Source organism: Pezoporus occidentalis, unplaced genomic scaffold (genome assembly GCF_034315485.1).
Source record: "Pezoporus occidentalis ecotype Australia unplaced genomic scaffold, CSIRO_AGI_Poc_V1 ctg287, whole genome shotgun sequence".
NCBI classification, from domain to species: domain Eukaryota; kingdom Metazoa; phylum Chordata; class Aves; order Psittaciformes; family Psittacidae; genus Pezoporus; species Pezoporus occidentalis.
Genome location: NW_026914796.1, coordinates 31,972 through 53,615, shown reverse-complemented (window position 1 = coordinate 53,615; position 21,644 = coordinate 31,972). Strand labels below are relative to the sequence as shown.

The 21,644-nt window shown below is 40.6% G+C and overlaps 1 protein-coding gene across 1 annotated transcript; it reads left to right on the top strand.

Moving 5' to 3' along the window:
* Positions 1–2,093: 2,093 nt before the first annotated feature.
* Positions 2,094–20,142, top strand: SHCBP1 (SHC binding and spindle associated 1). Its single transcript, XM_062626020.1, has 13 exons — positions 2,094–2,264; positions 4,382–4,552; positions 5,102–5,217; positions 5,820–6,028; positions 7,035–7,127; positions 9,526–9,759; positions 9,857–10,025; positions 11,267–11,387; positions 14,946–15,077; positions 15,947–16,065; positions 16,807–16,893; positions 17,221–17,362; positions 18,089–20,142. The coding sequence occupies exons 1-13, from the start codon at positions 2,156–2,158 to the stop codon at positions 18,418–18,420; spliced, it is 2,034 nt and encodes a 677-aa protein (XP_062482004.1). The 5' UTR covers positions 2,094–2,155; the 3' UTR covers positions 18,421–20,142.
* The last annotated feature ends 1,502 nt before the right edge of the window (positions 20,143–21,644 follow it).

Genomic DNA, 21,644 nt, shown 5'->3' with positions numbered 1-21,644 from the left:
CGTTGTGCCAGTATTTCACCTTGATGTGAAAAAAACTGACCTTCCTATTGCAAGCCATGATGAAATTCACTGTATGTATGAGGAGAAAAAAATAATCTAAACATTTAAATGTTACGGGAACCTACATACCTATAACTTTACAATTATATAGTTACTGTGGTTATATAGTTACTCTATGCATACAGTTATACTTACAGGCAAGAGTAACAGCAGACCTCTAAAATATATAATGTAATGAGATTTTTTTCTTGCTCGTCACTTGCTACCCCTTTTCTTCTGTAGCCACCTCATGCTTTTTACTGAATCCTTTACTTAGGTCCCGCGTTCAGGAAAAGAAGCTTGTTCTTGTGCTCCTGTAGTCACAAAAACATTTTCTGATTTTTTTGAGACTCTCTTTGGCTTCTCATGCATCTTCCAGGCTATTTTTGGCATTCTGCTCTTCTGCCCTTTTATTTGGCCTTTCTCAGTTTTTGTCTCTGTTGTGTTTGCTGTTTCTGTCCTTTCATGCTGATAGTCTTTGCATTCTAGGAGCTGAAAAAAGTACAAGACAAGCAACATCCCATAAGGCCAAAATGCTGAAAGACGATCTTCTTCATCTTGGTGGAATACCTCTTTTCCAGTACTTTTCCTTCCAAATACTCTCTTCTTTCCTATTCCCATTGTAAAGGTTCTTACTGCTGCTGCTTCATTATCTTTCCGTTCTGTTAGGCTATTACTTACTTTTTTTTTTCTCTTTTTGACCATTACTCTCCTGTTCCTGACTCAGTGTACAGCTGAAATACAATTTTGCTAGTACGTGTTGCTGAGGTTGGATTCAAAACCCTTATTCGTTCTGTGGAGTTTCTTTCATACCAGAGAAATTCACCTGCACGAATATACAAATGCATGTTGCCTATTGCAGAATCTCAATGTTGTGAATGACTGTGTCACTCTGCTCTTTAAATATTGGGGAGCCCACCTCAGATATAATACCATGTTCCATGGTATTGTAAGTTCAGAGGGGCAAACTTTCAACTCTTAATTACTTAAATCAGTTCAGAGACACTTCATTTATGGACACATTCTGCTTTCAAGGCCGACCTTCCCCCAGGAATATTCATTGTGGTGAAATTTATATGTTTTAGTGGACTTTTTTAATCTAATCACGATTGGTGAAAACTACATCAGTATTAGACATGCATGGCCAGTGCAATGATTAAGTTCTGATGGCATGCTACAGACAAGGCCTTGGGACTGAGAAACTCTCTGCTGGGGTTATGATGGGCAAGAGTTGATTTCTGTGGACCCGCGGCAACTCGGACTCTTTGTGATGTCGGGATGAACAGGGCTATTGGCTTGCTCCGGAGGTGAAAACTGCTGTAGGCAACGGCCTGCTACTCTGAAAGCTGTTAATGTTTGGGAAGTGAACATGAAGAAACTTCCAAGCTGGGAGCTCTTTAAACCTAAGGCAGCCCTCTCGTGGCCGTTTATGTTCTAAAGCAATTGTTCCAAAAGCCGATTAAAATTAGCTATTATTTGGAGGAGAAATGAATGCTTCACGACAATGACTCCGTGGGCACTGAATGCTCCCTGGAGCGGCTTGGATTTTCCTTTCTTTACTTCCCTCCCGTCCTGCAGTCACCTTTTCTTTGCTAAAGATCTACTAGGTTTAACTATATTAAATATGAACCTCTTCAGCTGCTCAACCTTGCTCACATCGTTATGACTTCAGTCTTGTATTCACAACTCAAAACGCGAACAGCAGAGGGAAGAGAAGCGCTGGGTTGCGAGACTGGTTGTGAGGTGTCAGTGCAGAAACGGGAGATGCTGGCGCTGGGAGGACGGGAAGAGAAACCGAAGGACTGAGAAATGCAGCCGGGAGACCCCTGCGCGTTGAAACCGCTCACGTGCCTTGTGCATGGGCGCTGGTCAGAGCCAAGAGGGCCGCAGCCAAGACAGGCTTCCGGCACCTGCGCGAGCGACCCGCGCGGTGAACGCGGGGTTGGGGCAGGATGGCCCTTATTGGATGTTCAACAGCTTGGCCCCGCCCTCCCGCTGCGGCCGGGCTCGCACGGTGCTGTCGCTAGCCAATCAGAACAGCCGCTGCCGGTGACGTTGCGGAGGGTGAGGTGCTGGAACAGTTTGAAATCCCGGCGGGAGCAGCCGCGCGCGCAGCATGGCGGAGCAGGGGCCGGCGGGGAGCGCTGCGGGGCCGCAGCGGGAGGGCCGGGACGGTGCCGCGGGCAGCTCTGCCCGGCAGCAGCGCGCCGGGGAGGCGAAGCCAGGTGGGGGCCTGCCCGTCCCGCGCGGGGCCGCCTGCAGCCGGCGGGCCGCGGTTCTGGCGCCGGTCGGGACGGGATCGCTGAGCCGCTGGCAGGGTCGGGCCGTTTGCCCAGGGCGGCTCTGCGGCTGCAGTGGTGTCGGCGCCGGAGCGTGAGGCGGCCGCGGAGCCGGGGGACTGTGGAGCCAGAGCAGGCCGCGGAGGGGTTTGGCGTGCCCCAGCCGCTGCTGTGGTGCTTCCTGTGCCCAGTACCCCCCGAGCGGGAGGGGGCAGCGGTGCCCTGGGCCGAATCAGGCAGCGGCTCGCCGCTTCCCGGCGTGAGGCCGCTGGTGCGTGGGGCGGGGACCGCCCTGGGAGCCGTGCCCTATGGGGGAGCCCCCGGTGTCTGCGGACATAAACACAGCGATCTTTCTTCTTTCTGTTGTGAACTTGGGGCGGGTGTCTCCGGTACAAACCAGAGACACTTGGTCGGCGTCCAGGAACATCTGTGCGTTTGAAACGCTGACACGAAAAACGCTTTCCTGGGAGAGACCCCTGCCCTCTGCTTTAATAGCACAGCATAGGAATACCGATGGTTTTAGTATCTAGGGAATATCATTGCTCAGTGCCAGGTCATTATTGATGCGAAGTTATAGGCTTGCAATTTGTAAACAAAGTGCAAGCTGAATTAAATGGCTTGTTCCGGAGTGTATGCTGTACTCTAGTACAGGGCATGGCTATTGTAGTTCCTGTATTTGATTATGGGTGTGTAGGAAAAAAAAACTTATTTACAGCATATGTGTAGCATAGCTACAGTTTTACAATAAGCAGTTAAAATATTTCATAAATCGTACTTGATTAAAATCAGCTTTTCCTTTATTTATGTGTTTCTGCTACAAAGAAAATTTACATTGCCTAAACACTTGTAACTGGCTCATGCACTGGTTCTGATTAGGTTTTGCTGATTGAGTTTTGCCCCAAATGTGTAAAATCTTTAAAAATTTGAGGTCAAAACTGCTAGCTTTCATAACACATCCTGAAATGTAAGGGATGAGTTAAAAACAGAATGTGATTTTTTTTTTTTCTTTTACATATCTACATGTAGATATGTGGTAAAGGACAGACTGTAGTTAATAAAAATGCAGAAGTCTAGGAATTGTTAAAGTATCAAGGTATGGGCAAAGAGGGTGTCTTGAGCTGTTGCATTAATGAAAAGGAAAAAACCACATCATCATTGCCGTTGGTTTACTACAGTCATTTCCATGCTGTTTTCTGAATGTAGGGATGACCATGACTGAGTTTGTAATGGGAACACAAGTGGAGACACTTCCTGGAGAACTGCTATCATTGCCTAGTAACCTTCAAAGAACAGATTCAGCCAGTATCCATTTAAGTGGGCTAAAAATTACAACACTCCCCGTTCTGACTGAAGATGGTCCTTGGAATTTCTATGTTAGTTTATTAAAATGCAAAATCAATGCCTGCACTGAAGAACAGGAAAAGACTTACAGGGAGCTGTGAAGACACATCTTTAGCTGAGACTTGTATCTGCTGTTTTCTTGTGCATCTTGTGTATGTTTTGCTGTTTGCTCACAATAATCCTGTGCATTGTTTTGGATCAGTTGTGTATAGGTTTAGCTGGTTTTATATATGTTCCAAAAGCAGTTGGATTAATGTCTGGGTGATGCAGGCAGTGTGCAGTGTACTAACAAGGTATAATATGTACATGCATAGTAACGTATTACCTAAAGGATTTTATAGAATCATAGAATAGCTATGGTAGGAAAGGACCTTAAGATCATCTAGTTCAAACCCCTCTGCCATGGGCAGGGACACCTCCCACTAAACCATGTCACCAAGTAAGCTAGCATGTAGCTGCAGCTCAGCCATGTGGCAGCAAAAAGGAAATTGTCTTCTCATACGGGGTAACCATCCTGAAGAAGAGAACAAGTAACTAAATAAGGCAGTCTCTTCACTAAGGATAATTTAAAACATGTTGTAGAAAGCAGGTTCGTCATAGATCTTGAGCTGAAAAGGAATTCTATTGGAATAGAGTGATCTGTTCTATTGGAATAGAGTGACTGATGATTGCATTGAACTGACAGTATGTGGGCTTTGCTTTGTTCCCATTCTTCTCCCCAGATCTGCTCCAGGAAGATGATGATTCCAGCAGCGATTATGGCAGCAGCGATAAACCAGGGACTGCTTTAGGAAGGACTGCGCCAAATGGGAATGTGCTTTTCCCGGATGTTTTTCACACCAGTCATCTTTTGTTTTATGAGCGATTTAAAGCTTACCAGGATTATATCTTGGGTAAGTAATTTCTTAGAAAGGGAATATGCAGTCAGGTTTCTTGTAGTGACTTATTAAATAATCCAGTTTAAGTGGAGTTGATTCTGTATTAAACTATAAGGTGATCTTAACTGGGCTTAGCAAAGATGTAGTGTGCTGTGATCACTTATGCTGCTATTGCTTGTGGATCAGGAGGCAATGGTTTCAGTATAAGTAAATAAACTCTGAAAGGCAGAGGTGCTAATATTGGATTCTGTGCCTTGTTTTAACTGATCTTACTAGTACTTTTTTTGTTTGTAGTAAGGCACAGCCTAGCTGTTTAATACCACTGGCACTGAAACTTTCAGTACTTGGAAGTTTGAGTACTGTATCTCTTTCTCTAGAGAAGCACAAAACAGATGTCTCTCCAGCTTTCTGAGAGAGACACACAGCAAAAATGCTGCTGGTTATCATGAACAAAACAGAATGAATTCAAACTTCAGATGTGAAAGACTTCAACCGTGTTGACTTTCATTTTCTGGTGAGCTGAATGACTTTCTTTACATAAATTGCTGTCTTCAATTTCTTTAGCTGACTGCAAAGTTTCTGAAGTGAAAGAATTCACAGCTGAGTACCTGGCGAAGGTCCTTGAACCATCTGGATGGCAGGCAGTCTGGCGCACTAATGTGTTTGAGGTCCTTGTTGAGGTAAATGCTCAGGCATTTAGTCTCCAACTAACATGATTTACCTCTAACAGACAGATCAGTTATAAGTTTAGGAGCTGATAGAAAATAGTAATGTTTTCATATCTAATTGCTAGTGATGGCTAGAGCAATGGGAATTTTTTTAAGGGTCCTTGTTTGAAACTGGAAGGGGAACACCAAATCAGTGTGAGCGAGCTGTGAGGTAGAACTCTGGGCGCAGAGGGAATAAATACTTGGCCAGAGCTGGCTGGTGTAATGTAATCTTTTCAGATACCAGCCTCTGATAATTTCTCAGTTTGTTTTTTTTTGTTTGTTTTTTTTTTTTAATCGATAAAATTCTTCATTTTAGCCCACCTTGGTACTGACAATTGTTCTTCCACATTGTGCTCCTGTCACAGACCCACTGAGGATTGCTGGTTTTGGGTATTTCTTTTCTAGGTATCTCAGTGTCCAAATCATACATCTTTTTTCAAACCTTCGATGTTCAAACTGGCATTTCCATTACATTTTTGATGAGTACAGGCTGCTGGCATATGCATGGCATGTTAGCCTCCTCAGCTGTATCTAAGGTTCTGAGGAATCTTAAGAACTATTTGTTCTAACAGGTTGTTGATGTGGAGTATTCAGCTCTGAAAGCAGTTGTGCAACTCAGTGAGCCTTTCCTGTGTGAGTCGCGGGACAGCACCTTTACCTTGGAGTGTGTCCAGGAGCTCTTGGAGCTGAAGGAGCGAAAGATACTACTGCAGGAGCTGTGGGTTGTGTATGATGAGTCAGGAGAGTTGGACAACACAGCACTAGCTGTAGAGCATGTCAGGTAGGAAAATGCCTGAAGTTTAATTTTTGTCTTGAACAATGACACTCTGATAGTATCCTGTGGGTGGTGCCCTGAGTTCTTGTGGTCATGCTGGCAGCTCCACAAGCTAAGCTTTCCAAAAACTGGTGACTGGTATTGTGCGAAGACTGTTCATAAAGAAAAATCTGTGGCGTCCTCTGCAGCTGCAGGTAATTGCACAATAACCAGGTATGTTTGGCTGCAGCCTACTGTCAGTCTGCTTGCTGTGTCAAAAGCTTGGAAGAAAATAATTTGTGTTTTCCTTCTCTTCAGCCAGATTTGCTTGGGCTGTATCACCTTGCTGGCTCTAATGCAGCGTTTCTTTCTTTTCCATAACATTTTTCTGTTCTATTCTTTCTCTTTTTTGCTTTTTTGCCTCCTCCCCTGAATTTTCTCTTTATTTTTCAAGTGTTCATGTCTTCTATTTTCTTTTCCTTTATCATCTCTGTGTCTTTTCCATCTCCCTTGCTTTCATAAACTAAATACTGTGTACAAATAGGCAGTAGACGGATGAAACAGCTCAAATAGGGGGAATGACCTTCCTGTCTAGAAAATGGGCCATTTCAGAAGTGGTGAGTGAAAAAGGGGAGAACATACACATTCTGCTGAGAGGTACTCCGTATTAGAGATCTAAGCTTGAATGATGGAGGTGACAAGCTCATTGCCAAAAAGAAAGTTTAGATGAAGGATGCCTGCCCAAAACCAAACAACTTCCAAATCCAGCTTTTAGTTGTTCACTGTCTTGATGAAATTGGAACTTGGGCTTTTTAGGGATTTTCAACTCTAATGCACAAAATAAAACTCTTTATGCAGGTAGACAACAGAGAACTGTGTGCGTTAAATATTTTATAGTAACATGGAATTTGAGCGAGGTGATACTTTGAGCTGAAATCTCAAACTGATTACATTTGCATTTTCAGTGCTGTTCTCCCTGCACAGGTAAACGTGGTCTCCTTTGTGTGGTTAAATGCTTACTTTGCTTCAAAAGGTTCTTCTACCAGTGCATCTGGAGGTCCTGGGATGAGGAGGATGATGATGATTTTGATTACTTTGTGCGATGTGTTGAGCCTCGACTGAAATTGTAAGTGCAAAACCTTTGATATTATTTGGATAGAACCACAGGGAAGGGTTGTGTAGTAATAGTGACACAGCTAGATTTTTAAAAGCCTTTCTTACTGGTAAATTTGAACAAATTTATTCTAGCAGCATTCACTTCTGACAGTCAAAACCTTTCATGGAAAAAGGGTGCAGCTGAGACTGCCACTTGATTTCTGAACCCTCTGTTTTTCCCTGTCATCTTTGACCTTCCATCAGATGGTACTCCAGACCCAGCTATAGCCTCCTTCATGTGGATGTGAACTGTAATACTAGCAGAGGATGCTCTGATGCCTCTGGGTGTAGAGAAAGAACTGGAATGGAACTGAATGTAAACAAAAATTGTGAATTGGTTATGCTGAAGGAGGAATGCGTGCATTGCTTTCCCTAGTGGGATTAGTCAGCATTAGGTTTTCTGTAGGTGGGTTTTAAATGCTGTCCTGTCATGCGGAACTGAAGCAGTGCGTAAAGACATGATCTGTTTGTAGTTTTGAGGGTACCAAATAACCAAAGCATAAAATATACCTGGAAAGAATAATTGTAAGTGATTTTTAATGTAGGTTTTCTCCTGAGATTTGATACTGTATCTTTCTTTCATGAGTTACTCTTCCTTTTCTTATCATAACTTAGCACCGTGAGTATCTGGCAGTTTGTGTGTCATTCAGATACATGTTTGATACCGCTATGATGCGGGGGAACTAAATCAGTGAACATTTGCAACCTACCCTGAAATGCTATTTAGAATATAGCATATAGCATGTACTTCACAAAGAAAAGGAGTGCAATTCTTCACATTAGAAAGGTGGCTGGAGGCCTCTCTTTAAGACAGGACACAATGTGACTCTTTCAAACAGGACTGGGATGTGCCTGTATTTTTCTGAGATCATGCAAATGAGGAGGAACTGTTATATATGGAAACTATACATGTTTCTGAAGTGTTTATACCAGTTCTCTCCAGCAAGTGGCAGTTCTGCTGTTGAGTTTTTCCAGCCTCATGGAGATCTGCCATGGCATGAAACTAGAATAGAATGATATGCCATGGGATAATGTTTTATTTTTTTTTTTAAGACTGTGTGGCCTTACAGCCGTTTTAGCAAGAATCCAAAATGTTTAAAAAAATGTCTTCAAGTAGAAAAGTGAATGTTATACTTTCTTATTCTCTGATGCTTCAGCTCAGGAATAATAGGAACCATATTCAGTGCATGGAAACACAGTATGCTTTAAACTTTTTGGGTGTCTGGTGTGCGCTGTTTTAATGAGAACAGACAGTAGCTTTACATTGCACATTAGTTAAGTAAAGCTGCATGAACTGTATAACTAAAGCTTGAAAAATCAAGATCGTTTTATGCACTTTCATAGTGCATGGTCTAAAATGTAAAACGAATTGTGTACAAAATTGTTTCCTTCAGATGTTTTATATTTCTATATTACTATAAAAATCATCTGCTGTTAATCATGCTGCATTGACTTACTCTGTTTTTAATAACCCTATTGCCAAAGTTTTGTGAGGCTCTGTGTTTTTGTTCACCCTGTATAGATACTGACTGCTGTGACTACAAATTTTCTTGCTCTTTGGAGCGTGTTTTAAGTGCACCCTTTAAAGAATCTCTGAAAGTCGAGGGAACATCTTTGCCCTTATTTCACACAGCCTCTCAAATAGAGTTCTGTATACTGTGTTCAGTTGGTTTCCTACAAAAATGGTGCGAGATAATTAAATCTTGTTTTATTTGTGTCATTAATTGATGTCCAGCTTTTTTGGTCCTACATGATTGGCCCTGAAGCTCTTGGCACTGTCTAGCTAGCAGATGTCCTCATCTTTTGACCTTGGCAATGCAACTATGGGCTGGCATTTTCTGGCTCGCGATTTCATTTGTAGAGGTTACTGTTGAGATGGTGCAGATTTTGCTATGCAGTGCCTTCCCATCTTCATCTGGTGCTGATAAAGCCTTTCTTATTCTCATTCTGCAGTTTTGTTCAGGTAGTTTAGATTTCTGCTAATAGAGACTGTACATTATAGGATTTTTCTTTGACTTCAAACATGATTTTTTCAGTTTTTCTATTAAATGCTTAAAAGACTATTTTTTATATATAATTACAAGTACTTACCATTTTTTAGAGCTGTGCTTATGCCTTTGTTTTACCGTGATTTTCTGATACTTGTGTATAATCTTCCAAGGTGGATGGCCAACTCTTTAGGAAGTAATTTATTTGTGTCTGTTCATATTTTTGGTTTTGTGCTTTCAGAAACTTTAGCAGTATTGATGTAGACTGCACAGAATCTAGACTGAAGTACTGATGTACTTAATGTGTTTAAAAATTGTTCTCATATTCTGTGTTTAAAAATTGTTAATGTGAAATAATTGACCCCTTGCTCTGAACTGCAGGCATTATGACATCCTTGAACACCGTGTGCCTTCTGGGCTTGTGGCCAATTACCAGAACTACCTGTCTCAATGTGAAGAGCTTTACAGCAAGTTTTCAGATGTGAGGAGCTGCCTGTCAAGCAGTGATTTAGACTCGGAAGTAGAAAATGTCTCCATGGTGGAAGGACTAAAATTGCATGAGAAAATAGAGCACTTAAAACGAAAGCTAAAACTAATTGAGAATCCTCTGCTCAGGTATTTGGTGGGTTTATGCAAGGAAGAGGGCCATACGGGAAACTATACATGGACAGTCTTTAATAAAACAATGATGGCTTTGCTGCTTTTGTTTTAGGTATGTGTGTGGTTACCAAAAATACAGCAGTCTCCAAGCTAAAGGATTGAGACCAACGGGTGCCAAGATCACTCACATTGTGTCTTCAACCATGGTGGCAAGTACGCTGCAGTCATTGATAAGGGACAAACTTTGCCCTGAGTCTTGTGGCGAAGAACAAGAAATACAGGTACAGCAGCAGGACTTGTCTGCCTACTAATAGGTTTTCTTTCTGCTTGAGAAACAATAGGGAAGGGTAAGTTAATTTATCATGTGCAAGATACTACATTTGTAGTGTTGTTTTTTGTCAGTTCAAATAAAGCGGTATAATTTTAACTGTAAGTGGTAAGACTGGATGATACAAATAATTTCTTTTAATTCATTTGTCTGCTGTGTACTCTATACAAGCAATTTCCTTCCTCTGTGTATGAAATGAGATAAACCTGTAATAATTCTACAATGAAACATGGTAAGGTATAATACTTATATATAATTCTGATATACTGGTTTCTTTTGATGTTGCTGATAATGACCTAGAATTTCAAGGAAGAAATGTCGTTCTCTTGTTTTATTTCTGAGTAGGAGATACATTTATTTTGGAGCAGTCTAGTTCTAGTGAATTCAGACAGGACTTACCACTTTACTGGTTAACAGTTTGGATTCCTTGGGCACAAATGAAATTGCTTGCTGTATCCTGATCAAGTTCATGACCTGGTGGCTGCAATGGAGCCACAGGGAAGGTCCTAGATTAATTTTTGGGCTATAAATCAGATTTTCTGACTTGACAATTGAAAGTGCTTTTCTTAAGCTTACCCTGGAATTTGCTGGGAAGCAATAAACAGTGCAGAGAAAGCGCACATTTGTAATCCTTCAGTACAGAATCCCCAATAATATTTGTGAAGGGTATCAGCCTGCCCTCTTTGGGCAAGAAAAAGGTCTATCTAGACCCCATATTTACTACTGTAATATCTAAACTCTATTTTGGGGTGACTTGCAGCAGGAGTAAAGGGTTATGTCAGTTGTTCAAACCAGTTCAAATCTAGTGGCTGAGTTTTCTTTACATTCTGTTGTCTGTTTCTTCAGTAATTTATGTTAAGTCAAGGCACAATTCAAAAGCTGGCTTCAAACCAAGGCCATATTGAGGTTTGCTTTCTGATGCATACGTTCTTCAATCTGTGTCTTTGTCCCAGTTTTCTTATGGGGTAATGGACATGACACAAATATTGAAGGAATGTTTTAAGCCTGTTTTTGAATTTAAGAATAATATCACATTCTGGACAAAGTAGAAATTCTGTATTATTGATGCATTAAAAGGGGTTTCTTTTAAGCAAAGGCAGCAACTTTTAATTGAAAAGCAAGCTTTTTAAGGGTAAAAATGCATCCATTTTTATAGCATTTTCAGGAGCTGATTATGTTTTCTGTCTTTCACAGTTTCACAGTGATCCACTGGCAGCTGTAAATGCCTGTTATGAAGGAGACAGAGTCATCATCTGTCCTGGTCATTATATTGTAGATGACATGTTCTGCATTGCTGATTCAGTTGAACTAGAAGGTAGAAGGTTTGATAGCATAAAGGTCCTTAAAGTAAACAATGTCTTGAACAAGCTTTGCAGAAAGATTTACTTTCTGTGGAGACTGGTGGGAGCATTTTTTGTTCGGTTGGTTGGTTTTTCTTCTTTTCTTCAAAGTGTTCCTATTTCTGTTTGTAGAACCATGTCTAATGCAGGATGGGGTAAGCTGTTTCATTAGCTGTAGTTACTTCTGCAAATAAACTGCAAATTTTGCTGATTAATAGCAAATTAATAATTTCCTGCTAACCATTTGTCTGGATAAATCCTGTTTATATATATAATACAGAAGATTCAAAGAAACACAGGGGATTTGATGTTTTTTAATTTCAGAAGCAGAAAAGTCATTCTGAAGGGCTTCAGATTTTAGAACCAGTAACTTAAAAGTACTTCGTTTCATGCCTTAATGTGCTTCAGAGGTGAAGTCTGAGACTCACTGACAGTGTAGTACTGGTGAATACAGAGGGCAAGAGCCAAGTGCTATTTATGGCACTTACTGCCTGTCAGCGGGGGGGGGGGGGGGCTGAATATACATTGAATATACATTATGTGAAGCACATGGGTAGAAGAGGGAGCTGTGGATTTATTTTTGCTGTTCAAACAGACACAGCGTATGTGATCACATTTTTCTTGCAAAATACTTGGTTTAAATACTTTCGTGTGGGATAAGTTGCATCTCTTCCTCAAAGTTCCTGATTTCTCAGTATAATTCCTCTGCTTAAGGCATGCACAATCTGCAGTGTATCACTGGGGCTTGTGCAGCTGTTCAGATACTTAACTGCATTTTTGTTTTGTCAAAAGCTCTTAATGAGAAGACTGGGAGTTTAATTTCCTGCTGTTCTGGATTTGATTTTTCTTGCCCTCCTTATTTTACTGGTGTCATTTTCTTTCTTGTCCTCTTGTGTATGTTTGATTTATACAGATATGCATGGTGATAGCCAATGCACCTGTAGGATACAGGTTTGCACTAAAGTGCTTTATTTATCTGCAAGACTGACATTGTTCTAAAATTGTGGGGTGGTAGCTTTGAGAAAGCAGTAATACAAATGCTGGAATAGCACCCCTATTAAAGAATATGCTGCTCTGTTTTAAGGAGGAAGGCATATGCATATGTATCTTTAGTATGAATCACTCTGAATAATGGGTACTTGCCAGGGTATTTAATCTTACATGGACTTGTGTTAGAGAAGTTTTGATAGCAATAGGAGCAGCCAAAACTGGTTGAAGTAGGAGCATGAAGAATAATGCTGCTGACACTAATCTGAGCAGCTGGCCATTTGGGTGGCTTTCTGGGGATGAAAGAGTGACCCATCAAAGATAAAATGTCCCTTTGTTTAGTGGAGCTTTTTTTTTCCCAGCTACTATGCAAGTCAGTCCTAAGGTTGAAAGGTAAAAGCAGTAGCAACTGCAGGAAATCACAGTAAAGTTAACTTTAACACTTGACAAAAATGTGTAGCAAAGGTACCTAAGGACTTTCCTTCTGCTTGTGTAGTAGTTGTTCAAGCTGGATGGGAACCTGCAGTGTCAGCCCATCTAACACTTGTGGTCAGTGTTACTGGATGATTACTGCTGTTAGCCCCTGGGCAGTCACTGAGCTTACAGGACGCAGCCATGACCACCTTGTGTATTGAGCACCACTGACAGCAGATGACTCTTTCCTCCTCTATGCCTTATCTTCTCACAGTTTCCTTTTTACTACCAGAGCTGCCACTTCAAAGGTGAAGTGTAAAGCAAGCCAAAACATGGCCAGGTGTCCTGGGTTCAGCTGTAACAGTTATTTTTCTCCTTAGTAGCTGGTGCAGTGCTGTGGTTTTTACTTTCAGTATGAAAACAGTGCTGATAACACATGGATGTTTTTAGTTGTTGCTAAGTAATGATTACCCCAGTCAAGGACTTTCCAGTCTCATGCTCTGCCAGTGAGGAGGAGCACAAGAAGCTGAGAGGAAGCAGAGACAGGACACCTGACCCAAAGTAGCCAAAGAGGTATTCCATACCACAGCACCTCATGCCCAGTTTATGAACTGGGGGCACTTACCCAGGAGGGCTAGGTCACTGCTCAGGTAGGGCTGGGTGTCAGTTGGTGAGTGGTGAGCAATTGTTTGTGGATTACTTGTGTTTATTGTTTGTTTGGTTTTTTTTTTGTGTGTGTGTGTTTTGTTTTTTGTTTTTTTTTTTTTTCTCCTTTTCCCTCTTAGTTTTATGTTCTTTCCCCTTGTCATTTCCCTTATTAGCAGTAGTAGTAGTGGTTTGCGTTATACCTTAGTTACCAGACTGTTCTTACCTCAACCCATGGGACCTGCATTCTTTTGATTCCCCTCCCCATTTCCCTGGCAGCAGGGGTGGGGATAAAAGGAGTGGGAGTGAGCTAGCAGTTGCATGGTTTTGAGTTACCAGCTGGGCTTAAACCATGACATTAGGAAAAACTGCAAGTAGTCTGTAGGACAATTATTCCCAAAACTGTTTCCCTGGATAATAACTTCCTTCTGTGTGAAGTTAAACTATATGTGCCATTTGCTATCCTGTAGTGTTCTCTCTTTATGCAGTGGAAGTAAACTGCCCCATGCCACATCCCCAGGGGTGACCATAAATCAGTAGCAGTAGGAAAAGATTTCTTAGTAGTACAGTGTATGTCAGTCACTTATATTTGCATTAAGTCTGCTGTGTTTAAAACTTTCTGCCAACTCTTGTTCAAAGGCTTTTCTTTTGAAGCTTTTTACTTGCACATTACAGTATTTATTTATGTACTTGGTTAAAAGCTAGCATCCTGCTCAGGCACTTCTTATCTGAGTTTGTGTGTGCTCTCAGAAAATGACAGGACTCATGCTGCTTTAATAAATACTGCATTATTGCTTTCCCTATCATGATTCTTGTCAGTGACAAGCTATAAGCGCCCTACATGCTCATAAATTTCCCTGTAAGTGGTTGAATGCTGACAACTATGGATGGTTTTGTAAATCAATGCTGGCATATGTTTGAAGGTTTCTTTTCTGATCTGAATTAATCTGGAAGCCCATTAACACAGGAACATTAAATTTTGACCCAAGTTTCACTTAAATATGGATGTTCAGTAAAGCTTACTAGCAATATCAAGTCCTTTGCACTTGCCTCCCTTGTGTCATGGCGGTGACTGCTTTTATACCCCCTTGCTCTTTGGAACCTCTGCTTGCTCTTCTGAAGCGCTGCACTTTGCAAGTGGACTGCAGGCATCAGTGTCCTTGGCTACTGTATCACCCTGTTCAGCTGTAAATCTGGGGAGTGAGAACTTTGACCTTGGCAAATTTGAGCTCACTTACTCTTTTGTTCAACTGTCTAAAATAACTTTACGTTTTATAGCTTGTCATTCAAGTAAGGTAACTCTAGAGTTCTGAGTACCTGTACCTTGGTTCAGAGGGGATGTATGGTGTAGCCTGGCCACTGGGTGGAAAATCATATTCAAGATACTAGACCTCAGCACCATAACCTCCATATTTAAATGTCTGTAATTTAGCACCTGACTATTACCAATTATTCATCAAACTTCTGTCTTTCACCTCTGCTTCAAGGCTATGGCCTGCCAGATGATATTGTGATAGAAAAACGAGGGAAAGGAGACAATTTTGTTGACTGTACAGGAAACAATATAAGGATCTCCAGTTTGAAGTTAGTGCAGCATGATGCTGTGGAGGGGATTTTAAGTAAGTGTAAAAGTATCTTGATCTCTGTGTGACTCTTTCATAATTTGCTCATAGAATTAAAGCTGGGACACAGTGTTGGAATTTACTAGTTTTAACAAAATACTGTAGAGTGGAGCCCTACAAGTATAAACATGCAGACTTCCCCCCCCTTTTTTTTTTTAACTTGCTCATAATGTGGAGTTCAAAACAACATTACTTTTTGCATTTTTAAGCTATTGTGGTTCTTGTGTTTTATTTTTATACTTGGATAAGATCATTTGACTGCATAATTTTTCTGCTGGTAAGGCTGCCTGGCTCTGACTGCTGCACAGCCTCTGTCAGGCAACCTGGAAGAGGAAATAATTTCTCCTTCCACAGAAGAAAGCTCTCCATTGAGGAATGGCATATGCTGTAGAAGTAGTGTAGAACTTTGCTAACAGCACAGTCAAACTGAGGCTCGAATAATCCTAAATTGTATCCAATTAATTTATTGGCCATGATCCTTCTCTCTTTGCAGACGGTGCCAATTAAAATTTTGCCTCCAGACATTTGGTTTTAAAGGTGTTAAAATGTCTTTTTTTTTGTCACCTGTATACCTGTATTCAGTATCTTATTGAATCAGAAAAGAATAGTTGCTGCCACTTTTCAACAACAAAAAAAAAGCCAAAGAACCCCTAAGAAATTCTTGACTCCTACTCCCTTGCAACAGGGCTCTGGCTTATACCAAAAAAATTGCATGAGCTCACACGATGCATGTGGACCTGAAGTGGATAAGGTTAAAACAGTAATTTTATCACACTGCAGAAATGCTAGAAGCCCATCTATGTGTAGGAAGGGTTTGCTTTTGCATAACTGATTAATTTAACAATATTTCTTTTTTGTGTATGCAGATGTCCATCGTGGGAAAACAACCGTGGAGAATTGTGTGTTACAATGTGAAACTGCAGGTGTAACAGTAAGAACTTCAGCTGAGCTGTTAATGAAAAACTCAGATCTGTATGGTGCCAAGGTACAAAATTCTTAACTGTGACTGGTTTCCCAAATTAAAATAAAGGTTTCTGCTTGGAAATAATTGTCTATAGCAGGGCAACTTTTGTTGCTCCTGAGAGAACCTTTACAAACTCATCTGGGACAGCTGCACATTACTGAGTTTAAGGAGATTGGTCCAGGGATCTTGTAGCCTCCAAGAGTATGTAGTGAAGTGTCTCATGCTGATTTGCGTGTGATGATATGAAAATTATGTAATAACAGTATATCTGTGACATAATCATTGCTTCATTTCTGAACTGATTCATGTCACTGAATGAAGTGATCTTCTGTTTTCTCTGCCCACAAATTTTCTCATTAAACCTTTCATTTGTTCTGCAAATGAAATGCCCTTTTTGGAAACCTTGTCCATTGATTCTTACAGAGGGATGGTAGACAAGAGACGTGAACTCTGATTAGGACATTTCAAAGAACAATGGGGCTTTGAGTGTTGAGGTGCATAAGTGAAGAACATGAGTGTAATGCACAGCTATGCAGTTACTCTTTACCAGAGCTTTTATGGACTGGTAGCTATAATGTTATGCATGAGGCCTCAGACTTGAGTAGGCTGCTTAAGTGGTTAGCAAAGCTGTGAAGCTGGAGTGGTAACACAATCTTGCATTGCACAAATCGCTAGATGAACAAAAAGATCTGCAATGGAACTCTCTAGTTAGATTGGAAATGTCTGAACTACTCGTAAACTGCTACCTATTTCATCTTGTAGAGCGCTGGTGTGGCAATATATCCAGGTAGTACGTGCACCCTGTTGGGCAATGGCATACACCATTGCAAGGAGGGGATACTCATAAAGGTAAGTTCAAGGCAGAATATACTACTTCTTCTAAAGCTTATAGCTGCTAAAGTTAATACAAATAATTTGTGTTTAGGCTGGCTTTATAACCTTGCTGCCTTATGTTAGAACTTTTGTATGTCACACATGATAATGGTACTTGTCCACCAAAGCAGTATACTTATTTTCCTTCGTATCTGCAGAAAGAAAATGCCTTTTACAGTATCACCTGCATAGGCAAATAATAGAATTCTAGCCAATGCATAGAACTTATTCTACCTAAAACTAGAAAATTTAGCATCCTTTTAGCTGTACATAACATGTTGGATTTCCATTTCTTTGCTATAGAACTTCTTAGGTGAACACCATGACATCCCCAAGATAACCATAATCAGTAATAAGATCCATAATAATGAAGGATGTGGTGTGGTCCTGGTTAGACCAACAGTGCCCTCTGATGTGAAGGATGCTTTAGCAGAGGGAACAAAAGGTATTTTTTTCTTCCTATAAGAAACTCCTGAAGCTAGTAAATCTAGTATACCCAGGTTTTTTGATTGCCTAATTCATAATTGTCTTAAATTGTCTAATGAAATCTGCATTGATTTAGCTGAAATGAATGTTCATAACACTGGAATTTCTTGAAAGATAAACTTGCTGCAGAGGAGCACTTTGAATGTCTGTACTTCATGGCGTGTGTGCACTTTCACTGAAAAGTCTTTTTGTACCTGATCTGTGCTCCCTGCTAAGCAGAGCTGTATGACTGATGGACCTCCTCAGGTCATATGGAAACCAGAGTGTGAGCAGCCAGCAAGCAGAAATGGCTTCTTTTACAGTCCTCCTGGTTCCTGATAATTCTCTGCTTTTTTTTTTTTTTTTTTTTTTTTTTTTTTTTTTGGTGCATTAGAGCTGAGTTGTGCTCCCAGCGCAGTTTTTTTATTTTTTTATTTTTTCTGCAGGAAATAGAATGTGGCCACTGTATTTTTCATACTCTTATATTTCTTATATCACTTGGCAACGTGATGTCATCTCAAGAGGAAACCTTTTCCTCAAGCATCTTACACTGTATTTGGAATAGGTGGCTGTCACTAACTAGCTATCCAAAAAGTGAGTGGGATGAGGTGAAAATGTGAAGACTGAAGAAAACTTAATTCCAGGAGTTTTAAATTATTTTGCAGTTTTGCATGACTGATGACATTCTTATTGTTTCCTGACTTAGGGAATACTCAGCCTATCCAGTCAGGCAATGGGACAGCCCGTGCAGAGGGCTTCAGGCAAGAGCTACCAGCTGAATGTTTAACTGATGAGTTGGAGCTTTATGAGCAAGCGGAGATTTCTGAACAAACTGAAAGCAATTACAAAATTGCGTATGAACTCATGGTTACTTCTGCAAAGAGCCAGCTGGAGAAGAGAAGACTGAGTGAACTGGGAAGTACACAAGCTGATGACAACTTAATGTCACAGGAAATGTTTTTTTCTATTGTGGGCAATCAGTTCAAATGGAATGGGAAAGGAAGTTTTGGTACCTTTCTTTTCTGTCCTGACTCCTAATGGCATTGCAATAAGAGATTAGCATAAGCTCTTATTTTCACTGCTGCTTTCGAAGGAGTTAATCTGTTCCATTAGCCTTCCATAATGTAACTAAAATCTCACAAATATTTATTAATAGTATATGTGTATAGTATGTGGGAACTTTGCTTCCTTGCTGCAAGTATGGGTAACATGGTAGGAAACAGAATTCCAGCATGGAGACTGTGCATGTATTCTGCTAATCTACAGATGCTGCTGCTTTGCTGGCTCTGATTAATTTCTTTGGTGTATTTAACTTCTCATTGTACAAAAAAAAAAACAAAACAAAAACCCAAACAAAACCTGAAAAGAAAGAAAATATAGATAGGGTATAGATAGGGTTCATCGTGGAAGAGTGGACAACAAATGTGCAGCATTATTGACATGTCTTCATATTTTTTTAAAGCATCACTAGTCTGCAGCTGACTCCTGTAATATATGGACATAGTCCTTAATTTTTTGCACTGAACAGAAGCTAGTAAAATGGTCTTCCTTAGGACTGTAATGGTTGGCTGCCAAGCTTCATACTTGAAGGGCTGCCTAGAAAAAACTAGGATCTGGAAGGGTAACATCATTCAGTCTTCCATTATCTTCCTGTGCCCAGTTGTTTACTTTCAACAGCTACCAATGCCTGTGCACCTTCTCCTTAGGAAAAACAGCATCTAATGGAACTCCATTAATCTGAACAGGGAGAAATCAAAATGGATGTCTCTTAGTGGTATACATACTGTTCTTTTGCATTCTGAAACTTTTAAAACCATATGCAGCTTGTGGTAGCTGAGGTTTTGGAAATGAATGGGAAATTTTTAAAGTGACTTTCCACTGCAGTCTTGCTATGCCAGAGCTGTGGAACATTCAGTAAAACAAAGGCACTTCACTGGGTTGCTGTTGCACATTATTAGCTCTTACTTGAGGGAAAAATTGGAAGGGCTCTGACTGAGGGCTCTCCCTTTTCAGGGCCTCTCTGAGTTTTAATTGCAAATTTACATGCCTTCTTCAAAAGTTCATTTCTGTCCTCAAGAGTTATAGGGCAGGGTTTGAACTGGTGTGTAAAATGTATGTAGGAAAACATACATCATAGCTAACTCCCAAGTGTTTCAGGATGTCTTATGAAAAATTATCAGATACAATGTTAAGAGGGAGAAAAGCATCTTGCCAGCACATTGGCTTTGGAATAACTTGTGAAAGCAGCTTAACAGCTCTATGCTTTCACTGGAAAGGAAGGAATGCATTGCCTGGAAGTGGATAAGAGCCTGATCCAGATTCTTTACTCTAGCAATTCTTAAATGGAGATAACAATCAGAATTCTCTTCAGCACATGCCTTGTTTTAGTGTGAGCAGCTGATAGGAAAAGAGAAAGGAGTAACTCAGGCTTTTTTTTTCCCACTGTGTGAAGCACAGAATTCATTGCAGCTTTCCCAGTCCACTGCTGCTGGATTTGTCCTTGGGAAACTTGACTTCAGGACTAAGCTTTGCATTTTGATGAACATAAATGCCATTGCAGTATCTCAACATGTAAAAACCATAAATGTTTGCCACTTAGTGAGTATGAAGAAATACTTGAGTCAAGTGAAAGTCAAATGCCAATGCCTGCAGTAGTTTAGTATCTTAAGCTATTCATCAAGTCACTTACCATGTTTTATGCTTTGATGTTTTGCCTTTATTTCCTGAGTGAAATCCTTATTAAAGAACTGGGGCTAAAAATGTTGTTGTTCTGTCATCTTTTCAAAACTAATTCTCCTGAGTGAGCGCCCTTTGTGATGTGTAGGTAGCATTTCTTGTTTCTCAAGGAACTAAGCTCTGAATGATGAGGAAGGAGAGGAAATGGAGGAAAAAGAAATGAATATATGTGTCCAGTAGATATCACTTGGGTGCAACTCCTAACATCACTGCCCAAATACTTGTAATACTACACATGCCTTGGAAGACAGTGCTCATGTAATTGAACTGTGTAACAGGCCACTTTATTAATAGATATTGATGCAACTCAGGAATTCATGTTTTGATGTCATGTGCAGGGGAATAGGCTGGAGGTGTTGGACTTCTCAGAGAGTAACTTTCAGACAGCTCCTTGATTCAGTTCCTCCCACAGGCAGATTTCATAGGCACTTTCAGACAGGCACTTTCAGACAGCTCCTTGATTCAGTTCCTCCCACAGGCAGATTTCATACTTAGTGAATTGATCATCCAAATCTAGCAGCTGTAGTTACCCTTCCCTCCTTTTTACAAATGCTTTTATTCCTGTGGCTCATTCAGGAACATTAGTGTTGAGACTAATTTCAGCTTTTGTCATGCTTGTTCATAGTTGATCTTGACTGACTCCTGTGATTGCTGCTCTAGTAGGTCCCCTAGCATGTCATGGTTTGCAGGTTGAGTCACTTGCAGTGTGTGATGCACTTGTGTAATATTTGGTAATTAACTGGGCAGTCTCAACCCACTTGAGTAAGACCTTAAATCTCACAGCTGAAAATTAAACCTTGAAAGCCTAACAGAAATATCACTTTATTTGAGAGTCCTCAAAGAGTCTTTTAGAGAGTTCCTTTGAAAGCTTAAAACATGCCCTTTTGTTTAAACACTTCTCCCCAGGTGTGGTGAGCTTATTTAAGTGTGAAGTATGTTTGTCACAAGTTATTAATTAATTATATGTAATTTATTACATTAGCACATTCTTAGTCCTCATAAAGTCACCCTATGCAGCTATTTTTAAAGGAAGTGTTATTCACTGATGGGCTACTGCAGTTTGGAAGAAAAGCACTGCAGGTTAAAGTTCATGTCTGGCTGGCAGTGTACCTTTCTCTGAAATGAGGTGGCCTAATGCTCAGTGCTTCTAAGGCTTTCCAGCCCTGTTTGGTTCTGAAACAAGTAAGATTGTGACCAGAATATTGGTGTCATAATGATATTTTAGCTATCAGTGGTGTTTCATGACTCTAGGAAGGTATTTTCAATACCTGAGTGTTTCCTCCCTACGCCTCTGTCAGGGTGGATGTGGTGTAACTGCATGTCAAGCTGTCTGTGCCGTAAGACCCTCTGCAGCCTGCAAATACTTTTTTATTCTACTCTCTGATATAACGATTTAGTGGTGTTGCTTTACTCTTCTGTTCAAAGATGTCTTCCAGTTTTTCTTGGTTTCTACACTTCATAATAGGAGCAGATAATAATTCTTACTGTCCTTAGGGCCTGGGAGCAGATTATAGAAATGTAGAAAT

Coding starts and splice junctions, on each gene's coding strand:
- SHCBP1 (XM_062626020.1), top strand. CDS start 2,156: ATGGCGGAGCAGGGGCCGGCGGGGAGCGCTGCGGGGCCGCAGCGGGAG. Junction 6,029..7,034: donor CTAGCTGTAGAGCATGTCAG/GTAGGAAAATGC, acceptor TTGCTTCAAAAG/GTTCTTCTACCAGTGCATCT. Junction 16,066..16,806: donor CAGATCTGTATGGTGCCAAG/GTACAAAATTCT, acceptor TTCATCTTGTAG/AGCGCTGGTGTGGCAATATA.